The following is a 27,026-nucleotide window of genomic DNA, read 5'->3' as shown; positions in this document are numbered from 1 at the left end:
GGTTCCTGCTCAAGTCATCACATGTCCAGGCCCGTCTGAAGTTTGCCAATGACCATCTGGATGATCCAGAGGAGGCATGGGAGAAAGTCTTGTGGTCAGATGAGACCAAAGTAGAACTTTTTGGTCTAAACTTCACTCGTCGTGTTTGGAGGAAAAAGAAGAATGAGTTGCATCCCAAGAACACCATCCCTACTGTGAAGCATGGGGGTGGTAACATCATGCTTTGGGGGTGCTTTTCTGCGAAGGGGACAGGACGACTGTACTGTATTAAGGAGAGGATGAATGGGGCCATTTATTGTGAGATTTTGAGCAACCACCTCCTTCCCTTAGTCAGAGCATTGAAGATGGGTCGTGGCTGGGTCTTCCAACATGACAACGACCCGAAGCACACAGCCAGGATAACCAAGGAGTGGCTCCGTAAGAAGCATATCAAGGTTCTGGAGTGGTCTAGCCAGTCTCCAGACCTAAATCCAATATAACATCTTTGGAAGGAACTGAAACTCTGTGTTGCTCAGCGACAGCCCCGAAACCTGACAGATCTAGAGGAGATCTGTGTGGAGGATTAGGCCAAAATCCCTGTTGCAGTGTGTGCAAACCTGGTCAAGAACTACAGGAAACGTTTGACCTCTGTAATTGCAAACAAAGGCTTCTGTACCAAATATTAACACTGATTTTCTCAGGTGTTTAAATACTTATGTTCAGCAGTGCAAGACAAATTCTTTAAAAATCATACAATTTCCTGAATTATAATTTTTTTTATTTTTTATTCTGTCTCTCTGCACCTACAATGTGAATTTCAGACCCATCCATGATTTCTAAGTGGGAGAACTTGCAAAATCGCAGGGTGTTCAAATACTTCTGTTCCTCACTGTATGATGAACAGTGTCCGTCCTGTGGGACCTTTCAGTGCATGCAGAAATAATGCATGTAGAGTTGTTGTGCCCCCACTTTCTGCTCATTCAGGCAATGTACATTGTATATTTGCTTGTGTCTTGTGTTCATTTTTATTGTTTTACTTTTGCTTTGCTGATTGCACATTGAGCTTTTTCTTGTGGTCACTCGTCCATGTACATGTGTTTTGAACCCAATCCTGTCTCTCTTGCCTACATTTCAGTCAGAGCTAAGACATGGTCCGTTTTACTATATGAAGCAGCCACTCACCACAGACCCTGTTGATGTTGTACCGCAGGACGGCCGCAATGACTTCTACTGCTGGGTTTGTCACCGGGAAGGTCAAGTCCTATGCTGTGAGCTCTGCCCCAGAGTTTATCATGCTAAGTGTCTGAAACTGACTGCTGAGCCTGAGGGTGACTGGTTTTGTCCTGAGTGTGAGGTGAGGCTCCACGTGTTCCCGGCTCAGTGGACCTTGCTTACCCACATGTCACTTCACATATTAAGTGGAGGGGGTAGCATAGGCCTGAACACTTGTAATTCATAGAGAACCCTTTGTAAATTCTCCATACCTATTTCTAGCTTTTCATCCAATGTCACAGACTGATGATTGGATGGTGTATTCCTAGATGTGGGGAGCTTCTGAAAATTGGGAGTGCTCAGAATCCTTTAAGTATTCAGCAATTCTTTTCTTCTCTGATAGTGATCAGATCAGGCCCCTAGCACGCAGGTGGTGTCACTGGGACAATGGGGTGGAAGGGTCTGAGAGCACAGCCTCTTGGGTGATTGCAAATATAGTGGCATCACAGAAACGTTGTAGTCGTGTAGTAGCTGGGACTTAAAGAATATATAGTGAATTTCCTAGAACACAATCTATGGGAACCTCAGCTGCAGTGTCTTTATTCTTTACTGGTGATGTGTCTTCTATCTCCAGAAAATCACAGTTGCAGAATGCATAGAGACACAGAGTAAAGCAATGACTATGTTGACCATAGAGCAGCTTTCGTACCTGCTGAAATTTGCTCTCCAGAAGATGAAACAGCCGGGGGTAAGTCTGCCTCTGTGAGCCCTAAATACATTCTGACATTTTGTACCTATGATTACCTCTACCTGGGTGTCCTTGTGGCTTGAAGGGAATTTGGAGGTTTCCAGTTGTGGGAATCCCCAGCTATGCCTCAAGGTTGATCAGACCCCTTTACGAAGGGCCACAGCGACTTCAGTGTGGGAATCGACGATGGTCTAAACGTGTGGAACTCCACTGATATCTGGCTTCACTAACGCATTTCAGCAGCTGACTTAGTGTTGTCTTCCTCATAGCTGCAATCTGCTGGTTTCCTGACATCAGTATAATGTGCACCATGATGATAACACAGAGGTGAGCTGTATGGACAGGACTGTCACATAGCAGGCCGAAGTGGTGAAAATGACTGGGACACTCTGCCATCATTCGTACCTTGTGAACATATTCTGCATCGCTATATACAGAGTTTATCACTCCTCAGTCCTGTCCCAGGAGCTCACAATCTTGTCTCCTTATCTAGCGATCAGTAGGGATCTGTAGTTTATAAGGGAATGGGGGATAAAAAACTGAAAATGTAAAAAATCCATGCAGGTGTTGCCTGCCCTAGTTTTTTTTTCAAGAACCTATCGCTGAAAGCAACAGTGCTAACTGCAGAGCTGCTGTGAAATCAGTTCCAATGTTATTGTTCTGTAATTTATAAGCTGTTATATACAGGGAGTGCAGAATTATTAGGCAAGTTGTATTTTTGAGGATTAATTTTATTATTGAACAACAACCATGTTCTCAATGAACCCAAAAAACTCATTAATATCAAAGCTGAATATTTTTGGAAGTAGTTTTTAGTTTGTTTTTAGTTTTAGCTATTTTAGGGGGATATCTGTGTGTGCAGGTGACTATTACTGTGCATACTTATTAGGCAACTTAACAAAAAACAAATATATACCCATTTCAATTATTTATTTTTACCAGTGAAACCAATATAACATCTCAACATTCACAAATATACATTTCTGACATTCAAAAACAAAACAAAAACAAATCCGTGACCAATATAGCCACCTTTCTTTGCAAGGACACTCAAAAGCCTGCCATCCATGGATTCTGTCAGTGTTTTGATCTGTTCACCATCAACATTGCGTGCAGCAGCAACCACAGCCTCCCAGACACTGTTCAGAGAGGTGTACTGTTTTCCCTCCTTGTAAATCTCACATTTGATGATGGACCACAGGTTCTCAATGGGGTTCAGATCAGGTGAACAAGGAGGCCATGTCATTAGATTTTCTTCTTTTATACCCTTTCTTGCCAGCCACGCTGTGGAGTACTTGGACGCGTGTGATGGAGCATTGTCCTGCATTAAAATCATGTTTTTCTTGAAGGATGCAGACTTCTTCCTGTACCACTGCTTGAAGAAGGTGTCTTCCAGAAACTGTCAGTAGGACTGGGAGTTGAGCTTGACTCCATCCTCAACCCGAAAAGGCCCCACAAGCTCATCTTTGATGATACCAGCCCAAACCAGTACTCCACCTCCACCTTGCTGGCGTCTGAGTCGGACTGGAGCTCTCTGCCCTTTACCAATCCAGCCACGGGCCCATCCATCTGGCCCATCAAGACTCACTCTCATTTCATCAGTCCATAAAACCTTAGAAAAATCAGTCTTGAGATATTTCTTGGCCCAGTCTTGACGTTTCAGCTTGTGTGTCTTGTTCAGTGGTGGTCGTCTTTCAGCCTTTCTTACCTTGGCCATGTCTCTGAGTATTGCACACCTTGTGCTTTTGGGCACTCCAGTGATGTTGCAGCTCTGAAATATGGCCAAACTGGTGGCAAGTGGCATCTTGGCAGCTGCACGCTTGACTTTTCTCAGTTCATGGGCAGTTATTTTGCGCCTTGGTTTTTCCACACGCTTCTTGCGACCCTGTTGACTATTTTGAATGAAACGCTTGATTGTTCGATGATCACGCTTCAGAAGCTTTGCAATTTTAAAGAGGACCTTTCACCGATTCTTACCCTATGAACTAACTATACAGATATGTAGAGCGGCGCCCGGGGATCTCACTGCACTTACTATTATCCCCGGGCGCCGCTCCGTTCTCCTGCTATGCCCTCCGGTATCTCCGCTCACTAAGTTATAGTAGGCGGAGATACCAGTCCCTAAGTTATGGTAGGCGGAGTCTGCCCTAGCGCTGGCCAATCGCAGCGCAGAGCTCACAGCCTGGGAGGTTATTTTCTCCCAGGCTGTGAGCTCTGCAATGCGATTGGCCAGCGCTAGGGCAGACTCCGCCTACCATAACTTAGGGAACGGAGATACCGGAGGACATAGCAGGAGAACGGAGCGGCGCCCGGGGATAATAGTAAGTGCAGAGAGATCCCCGGGCGCCGCTCCACATGTATGTATACTTAGTTCATAGGGTAAGAATCGGTGAAAGGTCCTCTTTAAGAGTGCTGCATCCCTCTGCAAGATATCTCACTATTTTTGACTTTTCTGAGCCTGTCAAGTCCTTCTTTTGACCCATTTTGCCAAAGGAAAGGAAGTTGCCTAATAATTATGCACACCTAATATAGGGTGTTGATGTCATTAGACCACACCCCTTCTCATTACAGAGATGCACATCACCTAATATGCTTAATTGGTAGTAGGCTTTCGAGCCTATACAGCTTGGAGTAAGACAACATGCATAAAGAGGATGATGTGGTCAAAATACTCATTTGCCTAATAATTCTGCACGCAGTGTAGAATCCCTGTCTGTGTGTGAGGTTTCCTATAGCTGTACAAAAATATAAACTGATGTCAATTCAATTAACATTACAGTTTGCCTCCCAGTAATAATACTGCACATATATTTGCCAGACAGTACATGAAAAAGGTGAGGATACTTTGGCAGGCCTCAGGGAGTTCCCTCAGTTATTGGGTGTCTCTGTCCCTGGCACATGTCTTTCCCAGGGTCACTCTGTGAAATGCTTCAAGACTGATGGAAATAAATAAAAAAGACTTAAAGATTCACTACATTGCTGATGTTTTTTTTTTTTTTTTTTTTTTTTACAGTGTATCAGTATAGGTAATAATGAGAGTGTGCTACAATGTATCCGTGCAGATGAAATGCCACAGTCTGTAGTTCAGGATTGTCTAGTCTGGTCAAAGTGTAAGGTCAGATCAGTTTTTAACCTTTTCACCTATCAACAAATAGCAGATCGCTGGGACTAGCATGATCCCATGAACCAGGGAGCCCAATGTCCCCTTTTTGAGTGTTAATGTTGGTCCACCATTCCATTTATTTTTATGGGAGTGAAGGAGCTCTGTCCATGTCAGCCCCATGCACACCACCACTCCATTAAGAAAAGGGACTCTTGAGACCCCTCATTGTCAAGTTGTCAAGATCTCAGAGCCCCAATGGTCAGACCCCCCCATTGGAGCTCGGAGATCTTGACAATAGAATACCGCTTGAATTTGGGTATTTCCAGTCATTGACAGAAAACAAATCTGGAAAATAAGTTGTTAAAGCATATTGAAGAGATGCAGCGCAATTCATTCTGCAATGATTGAGCCATATCTGCTGGCAAAGAGGGTTGTAAATTATTTTCTGACTACGCACCTTGGGTATTTAGAAGGCAGGAGACCAGGAAGCCTCGGCAGTGTTATGTGGAGGTCACTCAGCTCTATTGCCTTGTACTGTATAAATCTATCAGTCCATGGCTGCAGTTATATGTTAACATTGACCATTTTATTTCACAGACAGAACCCTTCCAGAAGCCGGTGTCATTGGAGCAGCATCCTGATTATGCAGAATATATATTTAATCCTATGGATCTCAGTACGCTAGAAAAGGTCAGTGTCTGTATCCTGCATGTGTGGTCATCGCAGTGAATGCTGTCCACTGTTTTTACTGTCATCGAAAAGTTAAACCCCCAGAACCCCTGACTCCCCACCACCACCTCCTCCTAACTTCATAGAAGCAGATCTCACACTTTTACTTGAGGAAGTGTCATGTGACCTTTTACAGCTCTGTTGATTGGCTGAGGTGCCTCATGGAAGGGTCACATTTGACAACTCCCTTTCATGGTTACTTCACGAGTGTGTGTTCTCTAATTCAAGCATAAAGGGGTCTGTCTTGGTGACTGAAGATTTCCATACTGTATTAAGTCATATTTCAGCTGCTGATTCCACCTTATTTCTCTTACACTTGTGCTTTGTATTTCTCCATCTGTAAATAATATTTTTTTTTATTTTTTTTACTCCTTTTTGTAGAATGTTAAAAAGAAAATGTATGGTTGCACAGAAGCCTTCTTGGCAGATGCCAAATGGATATTGCATAACTGCATTATATACAATGGGGGTAAGTGATGTTTATTTCTAAGGTTGTCAAGCCATTAAATATTTTATTTTCTGAGAAGATGGTCTGGGGCCTTGTAGACATCAGTGAGGGTGACTTATACATATTCAGATGAAAAGGCGTTAATTTTATATTGATATTCTGCATTAGCCTTCATGTCTGTGGCTGTGTATGATTGATTATTATTATTAATTATTAAAGCGCCATTCATTCCATAGCGCTGTACATATGATAAGGGGTGCACATACATAATACAGACAAGTGCACTAAGCAGGAACAAGACGAGTTACAGACTGGTACAGAAGGAGAGAGGGCCCTGCCCGTGAGGGCTTACAATCTACATGGTATGGGAGAAGGACACAGTAGGTGCGGGTTAAGTTGGTCATGGCGGTATAGAGGCAGCAGCGTCACGGGTTGTAGGCTTGTCTGAAGAGGTGGGTTTTCAGGTTTCTTTTGAAGGATTCCACTGTAGGTGAGAGTCTGATATGTTGGGGTAGCGAGTTCCAGAGTATAGTGGATGCACAGGAGAAATCTTGGAGTCGATTGTGGGAAGAGGCAATAAGAGGAGAGGAGAGAAGGAGGTCTTGTGAGGATCGGAGAGTGCGTGTGGGGATGTATCGGGAAAGTAGCTCAGAGATGTAGGGAGGGGACAGGTTATGGATGGCCTTGTATGTATTTGTTAGTACTTTGAAGCGAATTCGTTGGGCAATGGGGAGCCAGTGAAGGGATTGGCAGAGGGGAGAGGCAGAGGAGTAATAGGGGGAGAGGTGGATTAGTCGGGCAGCAGAGTTGAGGATAGATTGGAGGGGTGCTAGATGGAAGGCCACAGAGGAGAATGTTGCAGTAGTCTAGGCGGGAGATAATGAGGGCATGTACAAGCATTTTCGCAGATTCAAAGTTAAGGAAAGGACGGATGCGGGAGATGTTTTTGAGTTGGAGGCGGCAGGTGGTGGAAAGGGCTTGGATGTGCGGTCGGAAGGAAAAGGCAGAATTCAAGGTCACTCCAAGGCAGCGGGCTTTGTTGACTGGGGAGAGTGTGCAGCCATTGATCATGATAGATAGGTCTGTTGGGGGGGTTGAACAAGATGGGGGAAAGATTATGAATTCTGTCTTATCCATTGCAGCAGTTGTACCCAGAAGTGTTTCATTTAGTAGTTTAAAGGGGGTTGTTTCGCCTCAGACAATGGGGGCATATCGCTGGGACCCGCACCTATATTGAAAACGGAGCCATGAAAGTGGTGGAGGGCGCACTGCACATGCACAGCCACCCTCCATTCATTTCTATAGTGCTGCCAAAAATAGCCGAGCAAGTGAATGAGAGCGGTCATGCTTGGTGCGTTCCCATTCACTTCTATGAGGAGAGCGCATGGTGGTGGCCAGACCGGAGCCCTCCTACCACCACTTTGCAGGGCTCCATTCTCGATCTAGGTGTGGGTCCCGCAGCACCTATAAGACAGTGAGGGCATATCCTAGCGATATGCTGCCATTGTCTGAGATGAGACAACCCCTTTAATCCAAATCAGCCTTATCTATAAGACACCTATAATCGCCATGCTGCATTGTTTGCACATAGAAATATCCTACATACTATGTTTAGGAATATTCCTCATCCTGTCTCAATACTTTGCTCACATTGAGAGCTTCATTCCAATGAACGTTGCTTCGTTGAACGTTGATGCAGAGCAGTGCATTGTGGCATTTCAAAACTGTGCCACTAAAGGCCCCAATGCATATTAGTTTACCGTCATCCATTTTATCTAATGTGTAAGGGATGCTCCCTACTCTTTCCCAACTGAAGAGAAGAGGATGGGGTGAATAGATTTTCTTTCTCCTGATCTTTTTTTGTTCTCTGGCAGCTGCCTTCTCCAGCCTTCCCATGGACCACACACACCAAGCTTGTATATGTATGGGGCAGTCGGGAGAGATAGCTGTCTGGCGAATGTTTGTAGACCGCTTTTGATGCTGTATGGGCGCCTTAAAGGTGTTATCCCATGGCTAATCTAAAAAAATAAAAATCATATAGGATATGTCAGTCTCTTTCTAACAAAGGTAGAACCAGCCCTGTACCTCTCATGGATCCAGAGATCTCCCCATTCATTGCTCTGTTAAATTTATATCAAGCTGACAGCTCAAGGAGAGTGTCTCTTCTGCTGGAGCTCAGGGGGCGTGTCTCAGCTCTTCCTATCACAGCTCAGGAGGCAGTTGAAGGATGAAACTGAGCATGTGCGGCCATCTCAGTGAGCTGGACAAAGAAATAAGAAAAAAACAGCAAGTGGTGCTATACAGATACATTTTATTGAATAACTCAGTGGCTATGCTAAATTTTTAATTGTATGCAATTAGAAAAGAATTCAGATCCAGGTGCTGGTTTGGAAACTGTAGAATATTTTTTGTGGGAAAACCCCTGTAAGGCAGAACTTTTGGTTCACATGGAGTGTAGATAAACTGTAGTCTGCTGCCGTGGACAACACACAGAATTGTGACTGCACATCAATGCATGACTTAATTCCGAAAATGATGAGAAGCATATATTTATCATTAGGTGAAGGTTTAGCATAATACAATGATAATTAAGGGTAATCCTAGAGTCCAAGAATCAGCAGTGTGATGAATTTGATGCACTTACACCGTTCTCTTAAAATAAAGACTTTAAAAATATGCTAATGAGCCTCTAGGTGCTATTAGGGCGTTGCTTCAGCACCTAGAAGCTCGGTCTAGGCACCATTTGGCACCCCCAGGTCCAGTTGATTGACCTTCACGTTCTCCTCAGTGTTCCGTAAATCCCGCGCCTGCGCCGTCTCGTTTAGTATTCGGTGCAGTGAGTGAAGGACGCGCTCCTGCGGCCGGCTTCCTCACTGCGCCGAAGGAAGTCAGCAGCAGGGGCGCATCCTTCATTCACTGCGCCTGCGCCGAATACTAAACGAGATGGCGCAGGCGTGGGATTTACGGGAGACTGAGAAGAACTCGAAAGTCAATCAACTGAACCTGGGCGTGCCAAAGGGTGCGTAGACTGAGCCTCTAGGTGCTGAAGCAATGCCCAAATAGCACTTAGAGGCTCATTAGCATATTTTAAAAGTCTTCATTTTAAGAGAACGGCGGCGGGCAGGGAGATATAAAGCACACTGTTATGTACTGCTGACATTAGCACATCGCTAATGTCAGTTAGCTACATAACTTATTTCTCATGACAGAAACCCTTTAAGAAGAAAGCATAATTACTACTTGTGGAGCACAATATTTTATAATATTATTATTTTTATATCAAATGTTGTTGGATCTCCTGATGTTTAGGGTGTATTCACACAGCCATGTACGTTTTGCAGACTACGAACCATGGATCCACAAAAAAAGCACAGACAGCAACTGTGTGCACCCTGCTTGGCGGTGCGGACCCATAGGCTGGAATGGGTCTGCAATCCGCAAGATGTGGCCAAAGATAGGACATGTCCTATCTTTTGTGGCGTGGCCACATGCACACAGAAACCCTTTGTGGTCCACAAAACGGGCAGGACCGCGTTAAGACACCTTTATTTTGTTAATTTGTTGTGCTTCTGGTATTGGTGCTGACAGTGAACAGCAAATAATAAGTCTACTATTCCCCTCTCTGTTCCAGATGAAAGTACAGCTGATGTCTTCATTGTAGAGCATGCTGGAAGTTGTAGTGTGTCAGCCTCATATGACCTTTCCTGTACTGGCTTCTATATGTGGTGAGGATTAATTTGTTTCTTTCTGTTTCTTGTCCACAGGAAATCACAAATTAACACAAACTGCAAAAGTAATAATCAAGATATGTGAACATGAGGTGAGAATAGAAAGTGCCGTGTGGCTGGCCTGTAATGTTTCATTTGTGTATGTTGGGAGTTTAAGGTCTTATGAGTCTTTGTCCTGACACGGATCCTCTGAATACTAGTCTGTTGGCCTCTCTGGAATGCTGAGCTTCCTTCACTATATATAGGACAGGGTGCAGCAGGAATCTTGACTCTTGCCCTTCTTGAGCGTTTCCTTTTACTGTGCTCAGTTGCCACAAAGAATACAGTTTCTGGTAATGCAGTTCGTTTTTATCCCCTCTTCCCACCATTATAGAGAGTAACAAACGTAAGGGTGTAACAGATGGAAGTTATGATGTAACTTATGGCTCAGTTGTTAATTAAAAACTTTTTTGAAATACATTATTCTGATACAAGAATGGTAAGTAAATTAGTCTGGAGAAGTTAGGTGCTTTGTCTTCCCACTGTAAATACTAAGGATGTTGAAGTCGTATTTTCTTTTAACAATGAACATGCAATCAATGTGAGAGATACAGATAACTCAATGTGCATCAACAGGATCAGCAGGGTTTGCTGTGTCATCAGCCTTTCCTAAAGGCTTCCTGTTTGCGCCCCCGGCCTGAGGCCTAGCAGGGAATGTGGCTCTGAAAGCTACCTGTGTAACTTGCTCCGTCTGCTGTTTGGAGCTGGTAGCTGCAAGGTAGAAAATGTACAGAACAGTGCAGACACTTTTAGAGATACATTTTATTAGTTTTTTTGCTCGTTATGTTAGTAGTAGCAATATGGTCCATCAACATTAATATGTTGGAGACCTCATTGATTAAATTGTGTAGCTGAAGAATTTGATCCGTTATCGATACTAAGAAAATGCATCAGCTGCACTGTAAAAGTGAGAACTGAGTGAACAGTTTTTGCAGATAAACTGAACTGACTAATAATGTCCAGAGCGGGGTCAGAATGATCCTTTTACAACGCTGGATTAAATGTTGCCCTGTCTGTTCAGTGTCTTAATAATCTGCTGTTTGTATACATGTCTGTTTTCTCTTTTTCAGATGAATGAAATTGAAGTCTGCCCTGAATGTTATTTAGCTGCTTGCCAAAAAAGAGATAATTGGTTTTGTGAACCGTGTGTAAGTATCCAGTCCCTGTGCATGCTCCATCTCCACGCACATCTTTTAACCTCTGCATGACTGACCAGCATTCCTCATGATCATATTCAACTAAGGCCTCTTTCACACTTGCGTTGTTGGGATCCGGCATGCACTTCCGTTGCCGGAGGTGCCTGCCGGATCCGTAACAACGCAAGTGTACTGAAAGCATTTGAAGACGGAACCGTCTTCCAAATGCTTTCAGTGTTACTATGGCACCCAGGACGCTATTAAAGTCCTGGTTGCCATAGTAGGAGCGGGGAGCGGGGGAGCGGTATACTTACAGTCCGTGCGGCTCCCCGGGCGCTCCAGAATGACGTCAGAGCGCCCCATGCGCATGGATGACGTGATCCATGTGATCACGTGATCCATGCGCTTGGGGCGCCCTGACGTCACTCTGGAGCGCCCGGGGACCCGCACGGACGGTAAGTACACTGCTCCCCGCTCCCCACTACACTTTACCATGGCTGCCAGGACTTTAGCGTCCCGGCAGCCATGGTAACTATTCAGAAAAAGCTAAATGTCGGATGCGGCAATGCGCCGAAACGACGTTTAGCTTAAGGCCGGATCCGGATCAATGCCTTTCAATGGGCATTGATCCCGGATCCGGCCTTGCGGCAAGTCTTCAGGATTTTTGGCCGGAGCAAAAAGCGCAGCATGCTGCGGTATTTTCTCCGGCCAAAAAACGTTCCGTACCGGAACTGAAGACATCCTGATGCATCCTGAACGGATTACTCTCCATTCAGAATGCATTAGGATAATCCTGATCAGTATTCTTCCGGCATAGAGTCCCGACGACGGAACTCTATGCCGGAAGACAAGAACGCAAGTGTGAAAGAGCCCTAAACACTAAACTTAAAAAAACAAATAAAATAAATAAATAAATAGATAAGCGAAATGTTAGCAATATTTCTCGCCCAGTTTCCTTGGGGGACACAGAAGACCTTGGGTATAGCTCATCTCCATAGGAGGCGTGACACTAAGTGAAAGCTGTTAAGCCCCTCCTCCACAGCTATACCCTCAGCCTGGAGAGAAAGGCAGCCAGTTTTTGCTTAGTGTCCAAGGAGGCAAGACACTCCCTGCTCTGCAGGGCTGGTTTCTCCTTGTTTAAATTTTAGATTTTTACTTTTTTATTTCTTTTTGTTCCAGATCATCAGGGATAACAGAGTCGCACTAGACCTCTCTGTTCTCCCGGGGTTGAGCTGCGCCAGTGCCGGTCATCCGCACTGCTGCCTCCCCCACAGAAGGCAAGGTGGATCAGGGCAGCCTCGCTCCCCCACATCCCGCCAGCGCAAGGGTCGCCCGCACGCCAAGTCCCTCTTCCAGCGTCCTGCCACTACGGTGCCAGTAGCTGAAGGGGCGACCCTGCTGGAATGGACCGAGGGTGAAGACGGCTGTGGTAAGAGAGTGGCTTCTCCAGCCCTACGTCCCCCACCCCCCACCCAATGGTCTCCTGCGTGCCTGACCCCCCATACTACTGCTGGACCTAGGCTGGCTCCTGGGGTGCCGCAGAGCGGCAATCTGCTCCCTGCCTCCCCCCCCCTTTTTTCCTGGCCCTCATAGTACATGCAGCTAGTGGCTGTCAGCCGTCGCCTGCCTTCTCCTCACGGGCACCCCGTCTTTGGGTCCCCCCCCCCATCTCGCCTGATCACATTGGGCCTTACCGGAGAGTGCAGGACGCTGCAGTGGAGTAAGGCCTCGCCTCCGGACAGCACTAATATTCCGGTGCGGCCGAGCCGGCGGCAAACCGCCATTCCGGGTCCCAGTCTCTTCCGGCCGGCGGGGCGGGCCCCCGCGGCCGGCAAACCGCCATTCCGGGTCCCTGTCTCTTCCGGCCGGCGGGGTGGGCCCCCGCGGCCGGCAAACCGCCTTTTCGGGTCCCTGTCTCTTCCGGCCGGCGGGGTGGGCTCCCGCGGCCGGCAAACCGCCTTTTCGGGTCCCTGTCTCTTCCGGCCGGCGGGGTGGGCTCCCGCGGCCGGCATTGGGCTTGACTATGCCCCAGCAGGCCGTCCGACCATCGGTGCCGGTCGCCAGGGCTCAGCAAATTTGGTCCTAGGCTTCGCGGCCTGCTGGGCCGCAATTCCGACCGGCCCGCGGGGTGGGCTCCCGCGGCCGGTTTAAAGCGCCATTCCGCCTCAGGTCCCGGCGGTATAACGGGCCGGGCGCCGCAAATTTAGCCCCCGGCTTCGCGGCCTACTAGGCCGCAATATTCCGGTCTCTGGTGGAGGGGGCGGGAACCTCTCCAGGCGCGAATTCTTCCCGCCTGGAGGTTCCTCCGCCCCCAGGGGATCGCACGCCGCCCTCCAGGCCGGATCCCTGTTAACCCTTTGGGTACAGGCCGGCTCCCAAATGGGTCTGTATAGTTGGCCCCCCTTTTTTTCTCAGGTGCCCATATATGGTGGCTCCCCTTTAGCCTTGGAGAGGCTGTGTTTTAAATATATATAAAAAAAAAAAAAAAAAAAAAAATAATAATAATAATAATTATTATAATAATAAAATAAATAATAATAGATCACTGATTTCTATTGGACTGCGCAGGACGCTGCAGCCTCATCAGTAGTGCTGCATGTCTGCATGACCTCTTTCCACAGGCGGCATGGTGTTGCGCTCCCAGCCTGCGTCGCTGCTAGGGCATTTCCCCTTTTAGGCGGTTTTCTTGCATCTTCCAGGATACGGCGCTGGCCAAGTGCATGCGGCCCTTCCGTAGGCAGCATTCATCTTCTCTCCAGTTATGGTGCCTGCCATGTGCATCCCCCCCCCCTCCTAGGCGGGATACTGCACTCTCCCTGGCTGCCGGCTGGCCATGTGCATGACCCCCTTCTTAGGCGGAATACTGCACCTTCACCGGATACGGTGCTGGCCATGTGCACGACTCCCTTCCATAAGCGGAACGCTGCACTCTCTCTGGATTTGCTGCCGGCCATGTGCGTGACCCCCTTCCATGGGCGTAACGCAGCACTCACTGGATTCGCTGCCGGCCATGTGCGTGAGCCAGCCATGTGTGTGTGTGACTCCCTTCCTGGGCGGAACGCAGCACTCTCACTGGATCTGTTGCTGATCATGTGCATGACCCCCCTTTTTAGGCGGAATACTGCACTCTCACCGGATACGGTACTGGCTATGTGCACGACCCCCTTCCATAGGCGGAATGCTGCACTCTCACTGATGTGCTATGATGCACTTATGTACTATGTTACTATGCTTCACTCTCACTGGTTTCGCTGCCGGCCATTTCATAGGTGGTATGCTACAGCTGGACTTGTACATGGTCTCTTTGGATTCCTGCCGGCCATTTCATAGGTGGTATGCTACAGTCTCATTGGATTCCTGCCGGCCTTGGGTATGCCTCCTTCCCTCAGGCAGCATACAACATCCCTCTGTCTGTGGTTGTTTCCTCGCAGGTACGTTGCTGGCCATGTGCATGTACCCCATACATGGCAGGGTGCTTGCACTCTCGCTGGATCCGCTGTCGGCATATGCATGACCCCTCTTCCGTGGGCGGTGTACGCACTCTTGCTGGATTCGCTGCCAGCCAGGGGCATGCCTTCCTTCCTCAGGCGACATGCACACATTCTTACTGACTGTGTTTGTCTTTCACCAGTACGTTGCTGGCCATGTGTATGACTCCCATGCATGGCGGTGTGCTCGCACTCTCCCTGGATGAGATGCTGGCCATGTGCTTTACCCCCCTTTTTTCTGGGCGGCATGCTACACTCTCACCGGATACATTGCTGCCCATGAGAATGGCCCTCTAATATGGGTGGAATGCTTGCGCTTCCATTGGATACGGTGCTGGCCTTGTGCGTGACCACCCCTCATCCCATGAGCAGAATTTGGCACGCTCATGAGATTCACGGCTGTCCTTGTATGGCTGTGCTGGACTTGTACATGTCCCCCTTCATTGGCAGAGTAGTTGCACTCTCGCTAAGTTCAGTGTTGGTGTATTATTGCACATTCACTTAATGCTAGGATACCCCTGTGCATGTTCCCCTTTCACTAGGTGGACCTTCTGCGTTCCTGCTGGATTATAGGGTATGTCCTGCTTCTCTGAAGTAGGTACGGCCTTAGGCATCACTCCCTTTTGGGACCGGCCTTTGCACTCTTGCCGACTGCAGTTTGCCAGATACAATTTCCCCCCTTTTCGGGGCGGACTGCTTGCGTTCCATCGCATGCTATACTAGGCTTGTGCATAACTCCCTTTCAGGTTGCACTTTGCAATTCCGTACATGCTGTGGCACTCTGTGGCGAGCCCCCCCTTTCTCGCTAAATTAACCTTTTGCAGTGAGCGGACGTTCTTGTGCGTTGTTTGGGCCGTGTATGCCTTCTCCTCCTGTAGGTGGGTTGGCCTTCTCACTGCTTACGGGCTGCTCGTACGTATGCCTCATCTACTTCCTGCGACATACTTTTGCTTTCTTGGGATACGATGCCTGCCACAAACCTTGCACTCGTCTCTAAGGAGTTCATTCTGTCCACCTGACCCGGACGGGCTCTACTTGCTCTCTGCTGCACGGAGCTGGGTGGTACTCATTCATTTAGTTGGCCCTTCATCCCAGGGAATTTTCGTGGTTCCTAGATGCGTGCCCATTCGTCCTTCCGCGGTATTGCTTCCCTGCGCTAGTGGTCACATGGTCGAGAGTGCGGTTGTCTGGATCGCCCCTCGAATTCTTCGTTGGCTCTGGCAGGACTGCGGTTCCCTTGCCTGCTGCAATTTCCTCCTCTTCGGATGTAGTGTGGTATGAGTCCTTCCTCTTGGCGCCTCTACGCTACAGTCTGATCTGCTACCAGGTGCGGGCCGCTTTTCTCGGGAAGGTCACCCAAATTCTCTTGGGTGCTCGATTACCCAGGTCCGGAGGACCTCCGCCTTGGGTTCTTCAGGGTATTCTCCTTCTGCGAGGCGGTGAACCGGGCATCTCACAGTGTAGCAGGGTTCTGCTTTTGAGCTGTCCTATGGCTTCCCTGTTGCCCACTCCTCCGTTCGGTTGGAGGGTGTTATGCCGGCCTTTGTCTCGACTACCTTATCTTGCCGGCTCTGTTTGGCCGCCGCTCGGTACAGATCACTCTGATGTGGCTTCTGTCCCGCCAGACTTCAGAGGTTGTTCCTTCACTGTCCTCCCCTCTGGGGAGAGCATGGTTGTTCATGTGGATGGTTCCGGTGTTCCTTTTGGCCTCGTACTGTCTCCCTTGTTCACACTGGCTGTATTAGCTGTGCCGATTTATCGAGTCTACCGCGTTCTGTCCTCCCGCTGAGTGCAGAGTGTGTGGTCCATTCTAAGACAATGGTCCTGCTGTAGACTTACCTTCTCGGTAACTTGGGGGGACTACCTTTCGATCCAGATTATCCTTTGATCTCCTACACCGGGACTGTAGAACATGGCTACATCAGCATGGACTATAGCCTGTCTTGTCCTGGCATCTGGCGGATGCTGGGCGGACCCTTTTGGTTCCTTTCCGTCTGTCCTTCTGCTCCCCCACTCGGGTGGATACGGGACAACGTTGCTCGGGGGCCGACGGGACCAGTTTGTCAACTTCTGCCCGTGTTACTGGTCTGCGCCTGATCACATTTGGTTTTTCGCCCGCTTGTCAGGCGACTCCAGCGGTTTCGCTACTGCCCGCTCCTGGCTGTATTTCGTCCAGGATCTGTCGTAAGACTTATGGTTTTTTTATCTGGGGTTCTGTGGGAAGCTGTGCATTCCCCACTCTGACTTTTCTCTCCCCATGGTTCTGTCTTTTTTCCAGTCCGGCCTGGACCTGGGACTGGGATTCCTTTACTTGAGGTATCAGTGTCAGCGCTGTTCTTCCTCTTCCAGCGTTCCCCGGCCCTCTGGGCCTGTCAAGACCTTCTTACTCGAAATGGCTCTTTGGTTCCTCTGTACTGTCCTTCGGTACCGCCCTGGGAACTACATACTGAGTTCTCGGCGCTCCAATCTTGTCCTTGGAGCCGTTACAGAAGTTCTCTCTACCCCTCCTGTCCTGTACGGTTGTGTTTCTGTATCAGTCATGTCTCTGACGGGTGCCTGAATGGCCCCCTTTTTGTTCTGAGCCTTCTGTCTTTTCCCAGGACAGGGCTGTTCTACATCCCGTTCCTTCCTTCTGAAGGTGGTGTTTGCCTTTCGCTTCAACACTTCACCAATTTGGACGTTGTTTGGGCCTTGCAGTTTTTACTTGGAGATCTCCGACTCTTGTCGACGTTCGGTCTCTTGGGTTTCCTGGAGGTCCGCGCTTAGAGTTGACGGACTCCAGGGTGGTTTTCCTCCGCTTTATCAGATTGGCTATTGCTGAGGTTACCGCACCGAGCGCAGGATTCTGCCTTTACTGTCACCGTTCATTTCACCAGAGCGGTCGGTGCCTCCTGGGCCGGAGGCTTTGGGCTTCGGCCATGCATTTGAGCAAGGCGGCCACAGGTCTTCCTTGCACGCTTTACAGAGTTCTACAGGGTGCATACTCTGGCTTCGGCGTATGCTGCCTTGGTCCGCCTGGGTCTGCAGGCGGCGGTTCCTTGATGCCTTCGGGTGCTTCGCCTTGGAGCTGTGGTCCCTCCCCTTTTGGACTGCTTTTGAACGTCCCAAGGTCTTCTGTGTCCCCCAAGGAAACTGGGCGAGAAAACGAGATTTTTGTATAACTTACCAGTAAAATCTCTTTCTCGCTCTTTCCTTGGGGGACACAGCACCCACCCATTCGTTGTTTTTCTCTACACGGTTTCCGAGTTTGTGTTACCCGTTGGGTAGTTGGCTTGTTGGTTCCTTGTTGGACTTTGCCTTTTCTCACTGCTTGGACACGCAACTGGCTGCCTTTCTCTCCAGGCTGAGGGTATAGCTGTGGAGGAGGGGCTTAACAGCTTTCACTTAGTGTCACGCCTCCTATGGAGATGAGCTATACCCAAGGTCTTCTGTGTCCCCCAAGGAAAGAGCGAGAAAGAGATTTTACTGGTAAGTTATACAAAAATCTCGTTTTATCATGACTCTCTAGATTCCCCTTGACACACCAGCTGATACATGAACAAAACCATGTGTGAAAGAAGTCCCATACAGACTGACTAGTTCTATTTCTATTTTTTCTCATTGATTTCTAGATTAAATGGGTTGTCTTATCACAGACAATGAGGGCATATCACTAGGATATGCTCCATTGCCTTATAGGTGCCGTCCTCCAATTCATTTTCTATGGGGCAGCCGAAAATAGCTGAGCGCTGGCTCAGCTACTACCGTTGGGCCCATAGCGGTGAATGGGAGCGGTGGCTAGTCATGCGCGGTACGTTTCCATTCACTTCTATGGGGAGAGCACTTGGGGGTGGCCGGCCCGGACTGCACCACCACAACCTTGTGGGGCTCTGTTCCCGATATAGGTGCAGGTTCCAGAGGTGGAACCCGCACCTATAAGACAATTGGGCATATCCTAGCGATATGCTCCCATTGTCTGTGATGAGACAACCCTTTTAAAGGGAACCTGTCATCAACTTTATGTTGTCCATGCTAACGGCAGTATAAAGTAGAGACAAATGAGTTGATTTCAGCGGTCTATCATTTAAAAGTAAGTTGTTGCCGAGAACCAACATCACAATCATTGCAGACTTGGCCTGGAAAAGAGTCACGGCCACCTGAGAAGAGTCATGGTTATTCATGAATACTTGCTCTCCCTGCCCACCTGCTGATGACGGACAGGCTTCTACCTAGTTTTCTCCCTTTCTGTCTAGGAGAGAACTGCCAGTCATCAGCAGATGGGTGGAGAGAGCCGAAGATTATAATTAACCATGACTTTTAGTTCATGAGTGACACACCGCTGAAATCAGCATTTATGTCACTATTTTATACTGCCCTCAGTGGGTCAGCATCAAGTTGATGACAAGTTCCCTTTAAGGCCTGAGATACACAGAGAGGCTTCTTGTAGTGCTCTTAATTTACCACTGCAGTCCACAAGAATTTCATACAACTCAATGTATTCCTCTGGACTGTAACTTAAAGGGGTTAGCCAGGATTTTTATAATGCCAGGATAGGTCATCAATATCAGATCAGTGGGTGGGGTGGGGGTTCGACTTCTGGCACCCACCCACAGAGATCAGCTATTTGAAGAGGATGCTGCACTCATCAGATTTCTGATGAGTGCTGCAGCCTCCTCGCAGTTTACCAAGCACAGCACCGTCCATTGGATAGTGACTGTACTTGGTATTGCAGCTCCGCCCCGTTCACCTGAATGAGACTGAGCTGCACCTATACCATGTGACCATCATATGATGATGTCACTAGCTTAGGAAAGGGCCTAAGTGCACACAGAGAGCCCCAGCATCTTCAAACAGCCAATCGGCAGGGATGCCGTGACTCAGACACCCACCGATGTGATATTGATGACCTATGCTGAGGATAGGCCATCCATATCAAAATCCCGGACATTAATAGTTAAAATCATTTAGTAGAGCTACAATAAGTCTCACTGTAGCCCTGCCCTTAAGGACCTGTCACAGGGGGTGATAAGTAGATTTTTGTGATTTTTGTTTCTTTCAGAGCAATCCGCACCCTCTGGTCTGGGCTAAATTAAAAGGATTTCCCTTCTGGCCTGCTAAAGCTCTGAGAGATAAAGATGGACAGGTGGACGCCCGCTTCTTTGGACAGCATGACAGGTGGGACCTGAACGTCCGATTTTTGAACTCTGCTTGTGCCAGGGAACACCTTTTAAAGTGGGTTCTGGGGATGTGCTGTGCAGATAACCTGGAAGAGTCATTGAAGCTCCACTCACCTCTGCTGGGTCACTTTGCTGAGTGATAGCAGACAAGATGTGTTAGTGCAAAAATTATTTTATTTGCAGACAAACCCTTTTCTAAATGCTTATGGTTGAACACTTTGCAAAATAAATGGTCTTTTCTCATCTTATAAAGTGTTGGCATATTGCTAGGAAGTACTATCACTATATGACTGCAGGGGGCTGACCTCTGGGACACCGACCAGTTCAGAGAATGATAGCATTGGAGCCTCTTTTAAGGTTTACCTGCACAGTGGTTAGCCAGCATTTATCTGTGCAGGGGCAAAAAACTGATGCTATACTGTAGCCCTTTTGTCTCAGGATTGGTTGGGTTTCAGAGGCCAAAGTGAAATGCAAGCCAAGATTACTCTTCAGCAGAAAAATCTATATATGTATGCCAAACAAGTTGAGTTGCTTTTTATTTCATAGTAAAGGAATATCTCCAACATTAGACTACACAAAATAGTTAAAGGGATTGTCCGGGTTCAGAGCTGAACCAGGACATACCCATATTTCTCGCTCGTATCATTGGGGAGGACAGGACCGTGGGAGGCGACACTAGGCTGAAAAGTGATAGCTCCTCCCTTGCCGGCTATACCCCATCCAGCCCGGAGAGAGTATATCAGTTTTTAGCTTAGTGTCGTAGGAGGCAGAGCTCCCTGCTTGCAGGACGGCTTCCTTTTGTTATTTTTTTCTTTTTTTCCTTTTAGGATGGGAAACGGTCGTTTAGCCTTTCTGTTTACCCGGGGAGCAAGACCAGTGTCTGTTTCCCTCACCGCTCGACCTCAACCAAGAAGTAAAGGTGGACCAGGGCAGCCTAGCTCCCCTGCCTCCCACCAGCCAAAGGGTCACCTGGATCCGGCAAGACCCTCCCGCCATACCAAACTCCTGCCACTTCGGGTGCCAGATGCTGAAGAGGTGACCCTGCTGGTCCACTGAGGGAGGGTGAAGAGAAGAGGAGAAAATGGGGTGAGTAATCGGAATAGGTGAGTATTTTGCCCCCAACTCACTTCCCCCCCAACCCCCTTCCTCTCTTCTCGCTTTGGGTCCCGACCATCCTACTTAGTCCACACGGCAGCCCTTATAGAGGCCCCCGCTTTTCCCCTTGCCGGCCACCGTGATTCCTTAGACCCCGGCTTTGTTTCGGTCTTCCCCCCCTGGATCGGGTTGCGGACGCTCCCCGCTTTTCCCCCGGGCAGTTCCTGGCAAGCGGGCGCGCTGCTCCGTGTCCTTTCGTTCTCCGGCTGACCGGAAGTGCATCGCGGTCGGCCTTGAGTAGCTAATTTAGGCCACGGCTTCATCGGATGTGTAGGCCGTAATACCGAGATGTAAGGGGCGTGGCTCTGCTTCCCGCCGCGGCTCTGGGGGAGGACCCTTATCACATTCCCCGCGCTGATTCAGGCTGAATGCTTCTGTGGGAACACAGGACCTGGGATCTCCTACAAACTGGTAGGACGGTTACATCCCTCTCCAGCCCTAAATCCAGTATTGGGTTTGATTAGCAGCCATGTCCAAACCCACGAGCGACCCCCGCATAACACAAGCCACCACCTATTATGCATGCATTAAATGCAAAATTAAGTTCCCGTGCGGCCAGCCAGAGGCTGTATGCTCCGCATGCTGTGCGCCCAGACAGGTTCTGCCCCCCGAGCCTACGCAGCCGCATGATCACCCTGACCGCGTGGAACCGGACTGGGCCCGTGCCCTATCCCGGGCAGTGGAGGACCTATCGAAAATATCCCAATCCACCCTCTCCCTCATGGGTCGTTTGGTTGATAAATCCTCGCCTGCGGACGCTCGCAAAAGCGTCCCAGAGCAGGACATCATTCCTCCTCTGACGCCTCAGCATCCCTTACTCCCACCTGGGTCACGCTCGGACGCATCCTCCCTCCGAGGGAAAGTTCTGTCCGACGGTGAGATTGGGGACTTTGACTCTGATATGGATCCAGAACAATCTTCCAAGATTGCTTCCATGGTGGACAGCCTAGTTACTGCTGTCCGTGACACCTTCCAGGTACATGATGGCTCTCCGTCCACGAGCCACCAGAGAGTGTCTTTTCTCCGCTCCAATCTCCTAAAGCCTTTCCCTTACACAATGACTTTTCGGTTGTCATTGCAAAGGCGTGGGACCGTCCAGATCGTCGCCTAAGCACATCCAAGCGACTTGATCTACTTTATCCCTTTCCGGCGGATTGTGTAACTAAGGGCTCTTTCACACCTGCGTTCTTTTCTTCCGGCATAGAGTTCCGTCGTCGGGGCTCTATGCCGGAAGAATCCTGATCAGTTTTATCCTAATGCATTCTGAATGGAGTGAAATCCGTTCAGGATGCATCAGGATGTCTTCAGTTCCGGAACGGAACGTTTTTTGGCCGGAGAAAATACCGCAGCATGCTGCGCTTTTTGCTCCGGCCAAAAATCCTGAAGACTTGCCGCAAGGCCGGATCCGGAATTAATGCCCATTGAAAGGCATTGATCCGGATCCGGCCTTAAGCTAAACGTCGTTTCGGCGCATTGCCGGATCCGACGTTTAGCTTTTTCTGAATGGTTACCATGGCTGCCGGGACGCTAAAGTCCTGGCAGCCATGGTAAAGTGTAGCGGGGAGCTGGGGAGCAGCATACTTACCGTCCGTGCGGCTCCCCGGGCGCTCCAGAGTGACGTCAGGGCGCCCCAAGCGCATGGATCACGTGATCGCATGGCACATCATCCATGCGGCGCTCTGACGTCATTCTGGAGCGCCCCGGGAGCCGCGCGGACTGTAAGTATACCGCTCCCCGCTCCTACTATGGCAACCAGGACTTTAATAGCGTCCTGGCTGCCATAGTAACACTGCAAGCATTTTGAAGACGGATCCGTCTTCAAATGCTTTCAGTACACTTGCGTTTTTCCGGATCCGGCGTGTAATTCCGGCAAGTGGAGTACACGCCGGATCCGGACAACGCAAGTGTGAAAGAGGCCTAAGTGGTCCTCTCCTGCTAAGGTGGATCCTCCGGTCGCACGTCTCGCCAAACATACCGCCATTCCTGTGGCCGATTGCTCATCCCTCCAGGATCCCGTAGATCGCCGTATGGAGTCCTTTTCTAAGTCAGTTTTCAGCTTCGTCCCAAGTGGCTCAGCACTTCGTCCCATTTTTGCTTCCACCTGGGTGGCTAAGGCGGTCTCGGAATGGGCACTCCGATTAAATCAGGACTTGGCAGCGGACCTCCCTCTAGCTAAGCTCCAATAATTTGGCCCTGCAAATCTCACAGGCGGGGAAGTATCTCTGTGAGGCTTCCTTGGACGCGGGGGCACTTGTTGCCCGCTCATCGGCTCTCGCTGTTGCCTTACGGCGCGAATTGTGGCTTAAGGTTTGGGCAGCGGATTCATCATCAAAGTGTTCCCTTACAGGCCTCCTTTTTTCCAGCTCCTGATTATTCGGGGCCCGGTTAGATGAGATTATCTCTGAGGCTATGGGCAGTAAAAGTACTCACCTCCCACATTGCAGATCCAAGCGCACGTTTCGCACTAAGCCTTCAAATGCCCGGGCTCATTCCTTTTGCCGCTTTTCAGGTACACGACCGACAGCAGGAGCCCCATGCAAGACTAGCGGAAGAAGGCATTCTTTTGGCTTCAACCAGCCTGGGGCCCGCGAGCACAGCCTGCTCGTTCCTCGGCCAACAAGCAGGCCTCTGCATGAAGAAGCGCCCCCACCCTCTTGGGGGTGGTCGTCTCCTTCTTTTTCAGGACATATGTGGCGGGCCCACATCTCAGACGCATGGACGCTCGGAGTTGTAACCTCGGGTTACAAGATCGAGTTTGCTTCTCCTCCTCCGGAACGTTTCTTTCTGTCCCAGCCACCCAGAGATTCAGATCGGGCCGTCGCCTTTTTCCAGGCAATTCGGTCTCTCCTCTCTCGAGGTGTGATCTCCCCGGTTCCCCTGGAGGAACAATTCACAGGGTTTTATTCAAACCTATTTGTCATCCCCAAGAAAGAAGGATCCGTTCGCCCGGTTCTGGACCTCAAGTTGCTGAACCGGTTCCTCCGGATTCAACACTAAAGAATGGAGTCCCTTTGCTCTGTTGTTGCTTCGCTGGAGCGAGGTGAATTCCTCTCAGGACCCGTACTTACACGTGCCCATTGCTCCGGCACATCAGCGCTTCCTCTGCTTTGCAGTAGGGCCCCATCACTACCAGTTCGTCGCCCCTCCCTTTGACATGGCAACGGCACCACGAGTCTTCATGAAAGTGCTTGCTCCTCTCCTTGCCCTTCTTCGTACCGGGGCATCACCCCCGATTCCCTATCTGGACGACATCCTGGTCAAAGCAGCCACCTTCGGTCAGAACAAGGACAGTCTACGCATGACTCTGGATACCCTGGCAGGTTTTGGCTGGCTGGTGAACTTCCCTACGTCCCACCAGGCGGATCACTTTCCAGGGCATGATCCTCAACACGGTCGCGGCGTTAGTTCGCCTCCCTCCGGACAAGCTGCTAGCCCTTCTGCGGTTAGTTCGTCTTTTCCTCCGGCGAAGGTACCCATCAATTCGATTTTGCAGGCAGGTCTTGGGTGCAATGGTTGCTTCTTTCGAGGCGGTTCCGATTGCACAATTTCATACCCATTCCCTTCAACCGGCAATTTTATCGTCTTGGGACAAGACGACGGAGTCCTTGTACCGTCACATAGTCCTATCCCCAAAAGTGCGTTCGGCACTCAGATGGTGGCTCTCGACCCCAACTGCGCAGTCGGGGAAATCCTTTCTCGGTCTCATGGACTGCCATTACTACCGATGCCAGTCTTCAGGGTTGGGGGCGGAGTCTTCCCGCCCCGGACTCTCCAAGGCGTATGTCTCAGTCGGAATCCAAACTGCCCATCAACATCCTAGAACTCCGGGACATTCATCTATCTCTTCTCCATTGAACCCCTATCCTGAGGGGCCAGCCAATTCTGGTCCAGTCAGACAACGCCGCGGTGGTGGCTTACATCAACCGTCAAGGGGCCAAGCGGTGATGGAGGAGTCTGCGAAAATCCTGCAGTGGGCAGAGACACATGTACCAGCTCTATTGGCGGTCTACATTCCGGGAGTGGAGAATTGGACGGCAGATTTCCTCAGCCGGACCACCGTGGACCCGGGAGAGTGGTCTTTGCACCCGGAGGTGTTCGACTATCTGTCTCCGATGAGGCCGACCGGAGGTGGACCTGATAGCATCCAGACTCAACCACAAACTTCCCACCTTCTTCTCTCGAACAAGAGATCCCCGGTCGTACGCTGTAGACGCACTGGTTGCACCATGGGACAGGTTCTCTCTGCTGTACGTCTTCCCCCTCCAGCCCCAAATCCTGCACAGAATCAGGATGGAGGGCATCCAGACGATTCTCATCGCTCCGGATTGGCCCTGTCGCGCGTGGTACACCGATATTATCCTCCTTCTAGTAGACACGCCATGGCCTCTTCCGCTCAGAGTCGATCTTCTCTTTCAGGGACCTGTCTTCCACCAGCATTTAGAGTCGATACGTTTGACGACGTGGCTGTTGAAACCGCCATTTTGAAGCAGCGCGGTTTCCCTGACAAGGTCATTCAAACTATGATTAAGGCCAGGAATCCAGTGTCGTCCAAAATTTATTATCGAACTTTGAGGTCTTTTCTGCGCTTCTGTGAGGCATGTAGCCTCCCTCCACTGCGCTTCTCACTTCCCATTCTCCTTTCCTTTCTGCAATCGGGTCTGGATTTGGGTCTTGCTCTTAGTTCCTTTAAGGGACAGGTGTCGGCGCTGTAAATTTTTTTTCCAACGTCCTTTAGCAAATCAGGCCCCGGTTAAGACCTTTCTTCAAGGGGTGGCTGACACCGTCCCTCCGTATAGCCCCCCCCTTTGCCCTCTTGGGACTTGAACCTTGTCCTTGGTTCCCTGCAGTCTGCTTGTTTTGAGCCTTTAGATGCAGGTTTTCTCCGTCTTCTTTCCTGGAAGGTTGCATTCCTGGTGGCAATCACATCCATCAGGCGCGTTACGAGATTGGCAGCGCTTTAGTGTAAGGAACCCTTTCTTGTTCTGCACCAAGATAAGGCAGTGCTCCACCCCGATACCTTCTTTTTAGCCGAAGGTAGTCTCTGCCTTCCATGTCAATGAAGACATTGTTCTCCCTTCGTTCTGCCCCTCACATCCTAGGGAGCGAGCTCTCCATCATCTGGATTTGGGCTCTGAGGATTTACTTATCCATTTCTATGTCGTTCCGCCATACGGACTCTATGTTCGTTATTCCTGAAGGTCCTCGCAAAGGCTTGGCAACCTCCAAGGTGACGATTGCAAGGTGGATTTGTTTGGTAATTGCTGAGGCATACCGCTCCCGGGGCAAGGCACCACCCCGCGGGATCACAGCCCACTCGACCAGGGCGGTGGGCGCTTCTTGGGCTCGTTTCCACCATGCTTCCGCTTAGCAGCTGTGTAAGGCAGCAACTTGGTCTTCCTTGCACACGTTTACCAAGTTTTACCAGGTGCATTCTTTTGCATCAGCGGACGCTGCTCTGGGCCGCAAGGTCTTGCAGGCAGCAGTATCTTGAGCTTCCGTGAGGACGTTTTTCATGGGCGTGTGGTTCTTCCCTCCCTGTGGACTGCTTTGGAACGTCCCACGGTCCTGTGTCCCCCAATGATACGAGCGAGAAAACGAGATTTTTGTGGACTCACCTGTAAAATCTCTTTCTCGCTTAGTTTATTGGGGGACACAGCTACCACCCATTGATTTCTGTTATTGCCGCAGGTGATGGCGGTTGGTTTGCTGGTACGGTCCTCAGTTCTAGGTTCGGTCCTACTGGCATTAGTTGGGTTATGGTTTGTTTTCTGTATGTTTTTCTCCTACTTCTACTGCTTGCGCACAAACTAATATACTCTCTCTGGGCTGGAGGGGGTATAGCTGGCAGGGGAGGAGCTATCACTTTTCAGCCTAGTGTCGCCTCCTAGTGGCAGCAGCTATACCCACGGTCCTGTGGATCGCGCAGGGCAAGGGCTTGTTTGTTTACCTCCTCACACTGCTGGGCGGAGGCTTCCGCCCAGCAGTGTGTTCAGTGACATCACCGGCTTTGATGGGCTGGCTTTAGTGCTGACCTAGCCGTTTTATAGGCTAGGGCAGCTCTAAAGCCTGCCCATCAGTGCTGGTGATGTCACCAGGCTCACTGCT

At 49.6% G+C, this 27,026-nt stretch overlaps 1 protein-coding gene and 1 long non-coding RNA gene across 12 annotated transcripts in view; one reads left to right on the top strand and one right to left on the bottom strand.

The window, feature by feature from the left end:
- The window catches only part of ZMYND8 (zinc finger MYND-type containing 8), a 125,272-nt gene that overhangs the window by 70,721 nt on the left and 27,525 nt on the right, over positions 1-27,026 (top strand). For all 11 annotated transcript variants that reach the window (XM_040439055.1, XM_040439054.1, XM_040439053.1 and 8 more), the window contains 7 exons: positions 1,115-1,333; positions 1,826-1,939; positions 5,640-5,732; positions 6,153-6,240; positions 9,984-10,039; positions 11,057-11,134; positions 19,649-19,764. In XM_040439055.1, coding sequence (XP_040294989.1) covers positions 1,115-1,333; positions 1,826-1,939; positions 5,640-5,732; positions 6,153-6,240; positions 9,984-10,039; positions 11,057-11,134; positions 19,649-19,764 — 764 coding nt within the window. The remainder of the gene's footprint in view (positions 1-1,114; positions 1,334-1,825; positions 1,940-5,639; positions 5,733-6,152; positions 6,241-9,983; positions 10,040-11,056; positions 11,135-19,648; positions 19,765-27,026) is intronic.
- On the bottom strand, positions 13,241-26,748 carry LOC121006121. Its single transcript, XR_005780023.1, has 3 exons — positions 26,738-26,748; positions 19,881-19,885; positions 13,241-13,532 (listed from the first exon to the last, which is right to left on the bottom strand). It is a non-coding gene; the product is annotated as an uncharacterized LOC121006121 (long non-coding RNA).

The sequence above is a fragment of the Bufo bufo genome, chromosome 6 (assembly GCF_905171765.1).
Source record: "Bufo bufo chromosome 6, aBufBuf1.1, whole genome shotgun sequence".
Taxonomy (NCBI): domain Eukaryota; kingdom Metazoa; phylum Chordata; class Amphibia; order Anura; family Bufonidae; genus Bufo; species Bufo bufo.
Note: the sequence above shows the minus strand (reverse complement) of the source record. Positions and strands in the feature narration are given on the sequence as shown.